The following is a 13261-nucleotide window of genomic DNA, read 5'->3' on the forward strand; positions in this document are numbered from 1 at the left end:
TTGGGTTAAAAAAAAATTAAATTCAAACTGCTTCAGGCAATGCTAGCTTGGAATGATTACAGAAATGACCTGATAGACACAGTTTAAAGAAAAGAGGGAGGCAGAGAAATTTAATACAGATTTAGTAAATATCCCTGGGGTTATGACCTCACAATTGAAAGTACTGAATGATATTAATATAAATAAGACTATCTAGCTAATTCTTAAAAAGCAAAACAGTAAGTGGTTATGATGTGGAGATCATTAACACATCTTTAAGACAAATGGGGAAAAAAAGGAAGAAGTCTCCTAATGTTATATGAATGAGTACTTGTGACATAGGATTCAATTTCAGTGATATTATGCTTGGATTTTTTTAAATGCTAGATCTAAAAAAATTTATTACAAAGTAAAGATAATACACTGTGTGAAACTATTATATGTCTCAAAAAAGGATGTTCTTGTGATGATGAAGACACTATTATTGAATATTCATATGGAGAGTTTGAGAAAATATTGATTCATAAAATGAAAGTAGGAAAGGCAACGTTTATAGATCAACAATATGTAATTTAAAGTAGACATTACTAAATTTATGAATTAAATATTTTAAGTAGATATTTCACTATTTCATCAATACCCTTAAAAGTTGACATATTCAAGTTGACTAAAAACACTTTATCTTTTTTTGGGAAATGGGGGATCACCTAAACCAGCATATAAAGGGGATGAAGTCTACCATAGGGTGGCATATTGAATTGATCTGTATGGTAAACATGTATGCATTTGAATTACTGACCAACGCTGTTTGCTCCTTGAAGGCAAAAATTGTGACCTACTCATCTCTACATCTGCAAGCACCAGGGTGCTTTGTATACAGCAGAACTTCAATAAACATTTGTTCATTTTAATCTCATACAACAAAAAGCTGGCAAATAAACCAAAAAGTTATTTCCTTTGGGCTTATCAGTTGCTCAAGATTTAAACCCAATCCTCTGGAGGTAGATATCCACTTCTTAACACTTGTCAAGGGAATTCCCTGGCAGTCCAGTAGTTAGGAATCTGTACTTTCACTGCCGAGGGCCCAGGTTCAATCCCTGGTTGGGTAACTAAGATCCCACAAGCTGTGTGGCATGGCCAAAAACAAACAAACAAAAAAAAACTAACACTGTCAAACTAAAGATTTTTTTTCAGCTAAATTTCTAGCTAACTGGAGCAAAACAAAAACATACAAAAAAAAGAGACATTCTTGGGGCTAGCTAGAAGGTTGCAGAGTTGAGTGAGTGTAAACTGAAAGGAAAACAGAAGTGAAAACCAAGGTAGAAGAGGTGTGAAATACCCATTGAGCTAGTTCAATGATGCAGCTTACAAAACAAAGATAATTTTTATACGAAAGGTGAACTAGCAGAAAAAAAAATGTTAAAATCATTTTATGAAGGGATTTTATATCAAATAGGAAATGTATCTTACAGTGCTTTTATCATTTCTTCTTGCATCTTTTGTAAGGAATCCAGAAGCAGAGGAAGTGTAGTGTCATAATACTGATTCTGATGAAGCTGCGCCCCTTTCAATGCCAATACATACTGATTATGCAACATATGAAGTTTCATCGTGGCTTTGTCGTAACGTTCCTTAGCCTTTTCAGTTTCTTTCCCTGAAAAAAAATTCAATAAAGTTAGCAAAGAGATAATTTTAAAAGTTCTATCTTCACTATGTGCAAACTGAGTTACCACTATTTCATGTTATCTCATATATTTTATGAATAATCAAAAGGTTACTGAACACATACTGTGTTTATTTGCCAGTACTTTGTACAAAGGATGCTCTGAAGGAAGCATGCACTGCAGTAAATGTTTGGTGAATAAAGGTTAATGTACAATTTTTTGAAAAACTGTACAGATGTATGATCCTTCTCATCTTCAAAGAGCTCACACCAAACTGGAACAACAGTGCACATGAAATTGTATAACCAAGAAAACAAGAAAGTTTGTAAATAATGTTAAATTCTGAGGTCTAGGTTTGAGATATGAATAAAGACCAGGGAAGTCAGAGGAGTCTGTGGAGAAAACAGACCTTAAAAGATGAGGCAAGTCTGGAAAGGTATAAGAAAGACAGGATAGACAACAGTTCCTCCCTCTCACCCTCTCTTTCTCCATTTCTTCCTTCCTTTCATTCAGTAAATATTATTAACTGTTCACCCCCAGGAACTGTGCTAGACATTGAGAATTGAGTACTTGGCAAAACAGAGTCTTTGACATACAACCCATGGTCTAGTGATTTGGAATACTGAGTGAAAACATGAAGAGAATAAGCAATGTTCCATAGGTAAGCAAAGTAGTAAGCTCAAAGACAGCAAGTTTTGAGGAAATGAAGGAAATATGTCTGTACAGGTAGGACAGTTTTAGGTTGTGAATGACTTAGAAATCAAACAGAGAAATTTAAACTTGATACAGAAGTCGTCTAGGAGATGATAATTTTATGAACTAAAACTTTTTGTGGACTTCCCTGGTGGTGCAGTGGTTAAGAATCCGCCTGCCAATGCAGGGGACACAGGTTCGAGCCCTGGTCCTGGAAGATCCCACATGACGCAGAGCAACTAAGCCCACGCACAGCAACTCCTGAAGCCCCCACTCGCCGCAACAGAGAAGCCACCGCAATGAGAAGCCCACGCACCGCAACAAAGAGTAGCCCCCACTCGCTGCAACAAAGCCCACGCGCAGCAACGAAGACCCAACCCAGCAAAAATAAATAAAATAAATTAATTTAAAAAAAAAACTTTTTGTGGTTCCTTTACTAAAATCATTCAGAAAATATTTACAGACTGGCAATATAAATGAATGACTATACAAATAAATGAAATTTTTAAGCAGATCTTCAATGTTTGATGCAAACTGAACAAATATTTCTTGTCAATTATTTAGATTTAGTGAATAAACTTTTCAAAGTATATATTAATTTTTACCCTCTATCCAAAGAGACTCCTGCAAATGAATCTTCCCCCAAAATAGATCTTATGTTGAGAATTTTAGACACCAGAGGCTCTCCTCTGCTTCCACCCTGTTCAGGCTCAGCATCCATATGGGTATTCCCTATAGACAGGAGTCAGAAAAGTACTCCCTATTGGAGAATGTCCTCAGCCAAGGGCCAAAAGCAGAGAAAAGACCAGGGATTTTGCAGACTGAGGAAACTCAGAACATGCTCAGGTATAGCAATAGAATTAGAAAAATTTTCTTGCCTTTCTCATCACTTTTCTAATTCTGAGGCAAGGAACTACATCCAGCTGGTGAAAAAGGAAACAGAACTTTTCAGCAGACTGGTATGTCTCTATTACTAACAAATTCTAGTGTTTCTGGATACTAGAACCACCACTGACTTCTTCCGGGGAGCTGCATATAATATTTTACAGAGCATAATTCTCTAGCCAAAGACCATTGGCTGGTTCCTATTCAGAGGGATATTCATAATTGTCCAAGTTATTCACAAAATGTTGCCCCGGATAACCTATTTCACTTTATAACATAAAGAACCTGTTGATGAGAAAATAACTTAATCACTAGAGTATATTTCCTAACCCTTTCACAGCTGACTGGAAAGAGATTCTAATACAGAGTGAAAGAGATTCACTACAGTGGGAGGATGGGAGCAAACATATTAATTCAGTTCTGATATGAAGGGGTCAGAAAAAGATAACATTAGCCATCAAACGAGTGGGTTTTCTCACTTTTTGACTGCAACCCACAGGATAATATATTTTACACCATGAACTAGTAAATAATCATATAAATTTTTAAATACATAACTGAAATAAGAAATTCATTAAAAAATTCTTCCCCTTATTATGAAGGATGCTCCGTGATTTTTTTAAAACTATATCTTTGAATTATGAATTTTTAAAAATGTTCATTCAGAAACCAATAAATTTTTTGCCTCATCTAATATAAATCCCTAGAGTAGTTGTAACTTACTCTGTATGGCATTAACTTAGGAATTAATAAACCACTTCAATAATGCTAATCACAAATGATTTTTTAACATTCTCAGGAACACATCTGCCTACATGTTCACAGTTACTTTAATAATTTTTTCATAGAATACTATATTTATTTACCCATAAACATTGCTACTTAGCATCCTTCTTGCAGAAACACATTTCTAAAAGAGCCAGTACAATTGATACATCTACGGCCAGCCCTGCAGCTTTCCTCTAAAATGACAACCCCCTTTTCTGCTTACCCACATGAGTCAGGGGGAGACTCCTATGTGAAGATACCACCCAAGATCCAAATTGTATTCCCAACGAAATAGGTACCAATCTTTTGGCTGGGAGCTATGTCACATTAATGCCTGAACACCTGCTGGAGTGAAAGTCCATGAACATTTGCTGCAGAAGTTGCCAGAACAGCCCTTTCTAAGGCCTTTTTCCTTGAGTTGGTTTTGTTTTGCTTTGTTTTGTTTTTGATTCATCATTTTTAAACTAGTTTAAGTTGCTGTTGCTTGGAATTCAACAAATTCTGACAACAGACATTTCAAAAGTTCACGTACAATTATGCAGATAAATCTAAGTAATAAAGAAGTCTTCTGGGGTCCACGTGTTCATAATAAGAAAATAAGGCAACAATATTTGAGTACTGTATTCTAATTTGTTGATTTTTATTATAAGTTAAAAAATTATAACTAGTAAATTCAATGAAGTCCATATTTTATGTCACTTCTTTAAAAATATTGCTTTTTATATGAACTCTATTATTCCCAATTAATTACTTAGATTTTTTAGTGTAACTTCAAGAGTCAAGCTCTCCACACAAACATTTTCATGGAGACATTTAAACCATTTAAACCACCCATCTGTCCTCCTATTTGCACAGATTTTTAAGCTGCACACTACCCATCTGTCTTTCTAGCTGGTGTAGAAATGATGCATGAAATATACAACACTCAGCTCACTAAGATTTTATAATCCAAAATTACATTACAAAAGTTAAGAACTTCCCAAATAATTTTTTTCTCTTTATCAGATACAGTGTATGACCAACAATCTGAAGAAGGCTATCATAGCCAAAATCTAATTATCAATCGCTTACCAGTGGTAATTAGCAAATTTAGAAAACAAATGCTTTTGAAAACATCTGAGGCAGAATCCATTACATTAAAATAATAATACATAATGCTAAAAGATTCTTTAAAAACAGCTTTGGGTCTAAAACTGAAAATGGGGTATGTCATAGTAAGGCTCTTTTGTTGGTTTGTTTGTTGTCCTCTACGCTCATAGACACTCGTGCACTTGGTTGTAAGATGTACTTGGGCATGCACCCCATACTTCCTCCCTTGTAGACATGAACAAAAAGTTTCAAAAACATGCTCATTTGCCATGATTTGAAACGGGATTCTATTGTAGTTTTTCTTGATTTGTTTTAAAATAAACATTTAGGGTTCCAAAGAGACTATGTAAGTAAATTCAAGAAATAGTGTGAAAACCAAAGTTACAACTAAAATTTTTTTTTTTGCAGTACGCGGGCCTCTCACTGCCGTGGCCTCTCCCGTTGTGGACCACAGGCTGCGGACGCGCAGGCCCAGCGGCCATGGCTCACGGGCCGAGCCGCTCCGCGGCATGTGGGATCCTCCCAGACCAGGGCACGAACCCACGTCCCCTGCATCGGCAGGTGGACTCTCAACCAGTGTGCCACCAGGGAAGCCCTAAATTTTTTTAAATTCCATTCACGTAAAATATATTGCAAAATACTACCCACCACCATTCCTGCCACACAGCTTTTTGGTTCAGAATATATCTCAGATCAATATTATACTTTCTTAACTTTTAAATAACTACACTTGAGCTTAAAATTAATGTGAAGTACACAGAGTGAATAAATTCTAATGACAGACACAGAATCATACCTCTGTTGCTGTATGCTTTTTTTTTTTTTTTTCCAAATGATGAGAAGCACTGAAGCAGGAAATGGAGTTATTCTATGTGTCAATTAACAGGGAGAAAAACATTCAATTTTTCCTCCTCCACATAATGAAATTCACAAAGAGACTGAATTACAATTCTTTTCCACCACTTGTTGACAAACTCGTTTAATGTTTGTAGTAACAGAGTGTGTATACGGCGTCATGCCACAAACAATATTATGAAGCCAGCAAAACTCAATTATGTATGTTTGACATTTATAAGAGACAGGCTAGACTAGCCATTAAGCTAGTCTAGAAAGTCAAGTATTTTTTATTATAAACTTCTGAAGCATTTACCATTTGTTAAATATTATGGTGAAAAGTCTCTGGATAATAAATGAGAAGTGATTATTTTCCAAAAGTAAACTGCAAGTAGTCTCTGCTTTGATTTGGATAAATATTCTCCCACCTTAACATTTTTCCTTTCTTTCAAAACGTTCCTCCTCAACTATATAACGTTTACTTATTACTCTGGGTAAAAAGAAAATGAATGAGAATTCATCTTAACTTACAAGTTATTTGGCCTAAATGTCCACATATGTTTTTTCACTTGGAAGCTAAAGTTCAAGTATGATATGTGGGAACAATGAATGAGCTACCTATTTTACTCAGTGATGTTCTGAGTCAATTTTCATCTCAGCTCCTCCTTTGTTTAGCTGTGCAACCCAAGCAGATCATTTAATCTAAATTTTAGCTTCTAATTTTTAATCCTGGGAGTTAAATCGTGTGCCCTTCTCCATCCATTGGGTTGTGATGGAAATCAAATGGCAGAAAATTGTCACAATGCACAGTTAACAACAAAGGCTAAAGAAGACACAGAATTTGGAGAGCTGAGAAAACCTTTTTGATTATATGCTCCTATGAAGCATTAAAAAAATACAAGATGTACATCCACAGTGTGCTAGCTTTAATAAATTTCCTAGTATAAAAAAATTTGATGTATCAATCAAGAAATATTTATTGAAATGCATTATGAGTTTTAAACTGTTCAAGGAACTAAAACAGTGATATTTTAAAATTCAATATAAAATACCTTCAAAAAGCAAGCTCTCTAGTTTGGAAATAACAAGCAAGGAAATATCATTTCCTTGCATATATTGACTGCTAGATTCAATTGACCCACAGTCTTTTTAATAGCCTATAAATTGAATGATATACCATGGTCAAAGCTATATTCTCTCTCTTTTTTTCCCTTAATTATTTATTTATTTATTTGGCCACACGGCTTGAGGGATCTTAGTTCCCCGACCAGGGATCAAACCCATGCCCCTTGCAGTGGAAGCCGGGAGTCTTAACCACTAGACTGCCAGGGAAGTCCCAAAGCTATATTCTCTAACTGCAAAGCTGTGCATGGGGGGATTCTGAGTAGCTGGGCAGCAGCATAATTCTGAATCTCCCACATATCACCTAAAAATATAATAAAGAACAAAAAGAAAAACAAAACCTGCACCCTCAGTATAATAGGCAGAGAATGTCCAAATTTAAAATTTTCAATGAGTAGAAAAATAAACATCAAATCTTTGCAAATGATCTCTCACCCTCCCACTGCAAGCATTCATGGACACCAAAGACTGTTCTGAAAAAAAAAAGAAAAGAAAAATGCACTAAAGAGAGAAGAGAAGAGATAGCAGTATGCCTAAGACTCATCTAAAACCACCATAAGAATAAGAAGATCCACCCTACATGTGAAAGCACTGAAAACGTGTAATGGTAGGTCACCAAACTGACTACAAGGAAGGGACGTAAAAGTGCATATGGAAGATAAAGGAGGCAGTCTTAGAAAGTTAATACTTCAGGCAGAAATGGTTAAAACGAAGGGACTTTGGTAAAGGGAAAAAGAAAAAATCCTGCAGAAAAAGAAAATAAAGAAAAATAAAAGGACACAAATCTTTGTCAAGAACATGAAAAGAATGAGATTCTATCCTACTTGGCAAGTTAAAAAGTTAGGCTGCCTCAGTTTCATGGATGTGGCCAAAAGAGACAAGACTCTTGGGACAGAGACAAAGGACGTTTATTTCTCACAGCAGTATGAGTAGCTAAAGTATCGTCATTTGTGGACAAAAGACCATAAAGTCAAACAACGACCAACAAATTCACAGAAAATGTATGTACCATGTATAACAGATAAAGGGCTATTCACTATAATATACCTTTTAAATCCTTAAAATTTTAAGGAAAAAAAAGACCAAACTTCAATTTTTTTAAATGGGCAAAAGAACTCGCTAAAAAATAAATACTTTAAAATGGCCTTTAAACATATAAAGAGGTGGTCAACCTCAATCCCTCACTCATAATAAAAGAAATGCAAATCAAAATTATGTACCAAATTGGCAAACACTGTTTTGGCAAGGATGTGGGGAAACTGATACTCATACATATCTAGTGGGAATGTAAATCAGTATAATTTTTATAGAAGGAAATTTGGCAATATCTAACAAAACTACACACACATTTATATTTTGACTCTGCATTCACACTTCTAGAAATTTATGCTTAAGATATTCTTTCAACAATAAAAAAAAAACCTTACACACAAGCTTATTCATGGTAGTAGTGTAAATAACTGAAAAAACTACAAATAAACTATATGTCCATACATAGGAAAGTGCTTGAATAACTTATAATGAAGTGCTATGCAGCAATTAAAAAGAACAACAAAGAAATCTACAAACTGAAATACTGAGATCTTTCAGGATACAATGTCAGGTAGAAAATCAAAATAAAAAACATATCATAATATTGTAGTTTTTGTATAAGAAATAAAGAGATATAGTTAAAGAAGATATAGTTCTCTAAATATCTACTTTTGTACAGTTCTGACTTTTAAAACCATTAATGTCTAACCATTAACAAAATAAATAAACAAAATCAACAAGGGTAAGAGCAGAAAAACAACCTAAAATGGGACACAATAGAAACAAATGAACCAAACTGTATTTCCCAGTGAGTAATGTAACCACACTGAAAGGAGTGGGGAAGGAAAGCATTAATCCAAGTAACTTTGGAAACAGTATTTGACTACAGAGGAAGACTAAAGACAAAAAGAGGTCTAAACAAATACTGAACTGTAGTCAGTAGGTTTCTTTTTTCAGAGGCATAAATTAGCAATTCTGAAATTATCTTCTGTTATTTTAGGATTGAACAAGTAAGTAGATTGTGAATAATAGTAGCCAGGTGTCTCACTGTCAGAGAAGGAATTTACAAATACATAAATAGGAAAAGACAGAATGAACTATTTGGTTTCAACTGGAATTGGAAATATCAATGTGAATACTTCAGTTTTACTATAGATAGAGCAATAGGTATAGAAATAGGCACAGATGTATTTGTATTTGTATTTGTGTGTGTGTATGTGTGTGTGTGTGTGTGTGCGCGTACATTTGTTTATTTCTTATCTATATCCATTGAAAGGACCTAAAACAAAGACATCCCAGTAACAATGAGCACACCCAGTGCCCAAATATTGGTTTCTAAGTACTATTTTCTACTAAATGGAACTATAGCTCCTTAGGGAAATGAAGCAAGACCTAGAGCAGAAAGGGTATAAGATGAGCCAGAAAATAAGTGCTCAATAAATAACAGGAACATGTCAAAAGGACAGAAGAACCAGTTTTTGTTTCTCTCTCATGTACAGACAAAGAAAAGGATAAAGTAAATGTGCTAAAATATTAATATTTAGAGAATATGGGTGAAATATATATGGAAATTCTTTGCAGTATTCTTCCAAAATTTCCATTGGTCTGAAATAATGTCAAAATAAAAAGTTAAAAATGGAAAGTTGTAAAAATTGATTAAAGCTCAGAAGTACCTGAATATTCACTAAATTAAAAAATTCAGTTATTTAGCCTAGAGATTAAAAGTCTCAGTGATAGAAAAAAATTTAGTTTTAATATGTATGTTTCAAAGCAGGTATGCTTACACTATAGGTAATATTAATAGATAAAAACAGCCAGAATTTAAAAAAAAAAAAAAACTATCATTCTGCTTCATAAGACTAGTCAAGTGTGTGGGAGAACATTTACAGCAAATTAAGGGAATTCATCCTTTAAATCTTTATCCAGATTCCATGACGTCCTAAGTTCTGTGAGAGACACATATTCATAGTCTCTTCCTTAAAAATGCTTGACAAGAAAATTAAGATGGAGGTTCACAAAACAGTCATCATAATGTTAGGATATAATTGTAGAAGAGGGAGTGTAGAGATCACCATATATTTAGTATGGATAACCAACTAGTCATGATCTAAAACTCCTAATAATGTGCTATAATATACAAGGTTATCTAATAAGTTGATGAATATTCTTAATGAAATGGTTTAAAAGCCACAGGTTATGAGTAGAATATATCTAGAAGAAACTTCATATTGGTTTCCTTGTGGAAAAAAAAAAAACTGGGTAATACATGGGAGAAAAAGTTTTCACTGTCTACTTACTGATATGTACCATGTGATTTTGAATTTGGAACCATATAAGTATGAAGAGGGAGCCCATGAACCCCACTAAGGGGGGAAAAATGGAATCTCAAGGGAAATTCCCCAAGCTCTCACCAGTCTATCTAACCTCTTATCTGAATAAGGCTGTAGCCTCTCTTGCACTATTTCAATGAATAAACTGCCCTTGCTCTTAGCTAAGACCAATCCATTCCCTTGTGTACTAAATCCATTCTCTAGTTCTACACAACAAGGACATTGCTCCAGCAATTCTTCCTTCATTCTGCTGCCTCATCAACTTTTCCTTCTTCATGGGAACATTTTTGTCAGCAAACAAGCTATAACAGCTCCTAATCTTTAAAAAAAATTCCCCCTTGACTCTACTTCTTTTACTTAACTCCCTATCTCTCTCTTTCCCTTTACTGCAAAATTTCTAAGATTTGTGTATACTAGTTATCTCCAGTTTTTTTCTTCTCATTCTTTCTTAAACCCATCCCATTTAGGTGTTTCCTTCTATTGTTCCACTGAAACTGTTCTTGTCAAAGTCACCAATAACGCACGTTTTGCTAAATCCAAACTTTAGTCCTCATCTTTTGTCTTAGCAGCATGCAACTGCAAATCACGTGATCACTTGTTCTTCCTTGAAATCCCTTCACCCCATCTGGCTTCCAGAATAATAATATTCTTTTGGTTTTCCTTTTATCTTAGTCTTCTTTACAACGTCCTCCGCATTTCTGTGACTTCTTAATGTTAGGCTCAGACTTAGGACTCTTTTCTATCTTAATTAACACCCTTTGTAATATCATCAAATCTCATGGCTTTAAATATCAACTAACCATCTGATTGATAGTTCAACCCCAGAAGTCTCACTGGAACTCCAAAATTAGAGATCCAAGTGCAAATCTGACATCTCCACTTAGATGTCTAATAAGAATCTCAAAACCAAACGCCTGATCTTCACCTCCAAATCTGCTCCTCCTCTATTTTTCTCCATCTCAGTAACAACAATGCCATCCTTCCCATTGCTCAGGCCAAAAATATTGGAATCATTCTTGACTTCTTTCTCTCACACTCTACACCTAATTCATCAGCAAATCCTTAAGCTCTACTTTCAGTATATAATAAATCCTCAGTATCCATGGATTCTATATTTCCATGAATTCAGACCTACTGCCTAAAATTTCTTTTTAATCCCAAAATTGATACACACAGTGCTTTTCAGGTCAGTCATGGACATGCACACATGCAGAGCAGCAAAGGAGTCACCTGATACACACATTCTCAACTGAGGTTGAAAAGCTATGCTCGGCCTTTTGTTTCAGCTCTTCTACTGTAAACTCGTTTTTGTAGTCTATTTAGTTCCACACTTTTTGCATTTTTGTGCTTTTCGATGGTAACTTTGCCTTTAAAATGACCCCCAAGCAGAGTGCTGAAGTGCTGCCTAGTATTCTTATGCTCAAGGAGGCTGTGATGTCCCTGATAGAGCAAATATGTGTTAGATAGCGTTGTTTAGTCGTGAGTTATAGTACTGCTAGCTGTGAGTTCAGTGTTAATGAGTCAACAATATATATTAAAGAAGGTGTCTTTAAACAGAAACACACAAAAAACAAACTGATGTATTGATCAACTGTCGAAAATGTTGTGACCCTGCTTAAAGGGATCTAATCCCTTACGTTATGCTCACCAGGGGCAATGATTCAGTAATCAGCTAATGCTAATTTAGTATTCACAGTGACTTTTTAGAATATAATGACCATAAATAACAAGAATCAATTGTACATGTATCCAGAATTTGCCCGTTTCTCACCACCTCTGCTGCTACCACCCAGGTCCAAGCCAGCATGAATCCTTGCCTGTATTACTCCAATAGCCTAGAAGTAATCTTACTTACATCCTTCCCCAACCACTCATATGATTCTCAACAAAGCTACCAGAATTATCATGTTAAAATGTAAGTTCATGTCATTCCTTTGCTCAAACCCTCCAATGGTTTTCCACCTTACTCAGAGTAAAAGTCCAAGGGTTTTAAAAGAACCAGCAAGATCCAGGGTAAGCTGTGCCTCCCGTACCACCCACCATCATTCTTCCTCTCTGACCTCATCTCATACCTCCACAACTTTCCTTTATCAATCCCTCAGTTCCAGCCACACAGGTGTCTATACTACTCCTCAAATATGCCACACATGATCCCATCTCAATGACTTTGCTTTGGCTTTTCCCTCTACCTGGAGTACTCTTTGCCCCAGGTAATCACATGCTTCACTTCCTCACTTGTTTCACTCTTCATTTAAATGTCTTTCTCCATGACAACTAACCTGATCATCCGCTCAACATCCTATCTACCTACCATGTTTTCTCCACTTTACCTTTTACCACCTAACATACTATATGTTTCATTTATTTATTTTACTAATTAGCTATCTTCTGCTCTAAAATGTAAGCTCAAGGAGGCAGGGATTTCCATGTGTTCTGTTATCTACAAGATCAGTTATGCAAATAACAGTGCCTGGCACATAACAAGAAAATGCACAAATTAATATAGTTCTTACTTTAAAAAAATAAATTTAAACTTAAATAATTTTTTTAAAATTAGAAGTTATAGAAAGATTACAATTTTACCTTCTGCATCTGTTTATATCATCTTTCTAGTAATCAAGTCCAAAACTAATATTGTTAAGGAGCTCACCTATAAAATATAGAGGAAAATCAGCAAAAGGACATAACTTCTCTTAATCTCGTTGTATATGAAACTTAGCTTTGTTTACTTAATAAAACTAAGCAAAATAGGGACAAACCATATTATTGAACTTTCATATTATTTTTAGGATGTTATCTGCAGAATATAAATTAATCATGTAGCATATTCCATCCCACATAACATCTCAGCATCTGATGCAAATA

At 34.9% G+C, this 13261-nt stretch overlaps 1 protein-coding gene across 8 annotated transcripts in view; it reads right to left on the reverse strand.

Moving 5' to 3' along the window:
• FER (FER tyrosine kinase) overlaps positions 1-13261 on the reverse strand; it is a 457443-nt gene that overhangs the window by 323765 nt on the left and 120417 nt on the right. For 7 of the 8 annotated variants that reach the window (XM_027100276.1, XM_027100269.1, XM_027100299.1 and 4 more), the window contains one exon: positions 1450-1633. In XM_027100276.1, coding sequence (XP_026956077.1) covers positions 1450-1633 — 184 coding nt within the window. Of the gene's footprint in view, positions 1-1449; positions 1634-12979; positions 13037-13261 lie in introns of those variants that run through there. The other variant, XM_027100306.1, reaches the window with a different exon arrangement.

This window comes from Aethalodelphis obliquidens, unplaced genomic scaffold, assembly GCF_003676395.1.
Source record: "Aethalodelphis obliquidens isolate GAN/ISIS:26980383/991018 unplaced genomic scaffold, ASM367639v1 scaffold4, whole genome shotgun sequence".
In the NCBI taxonomy this organism is placed as follows: Eukaryota; Metazoa; Chordata; class Mammalia; order Artiodactyla; family Delphinidae; genus Aethalodelphis; species Aethalodelphis obliquidens.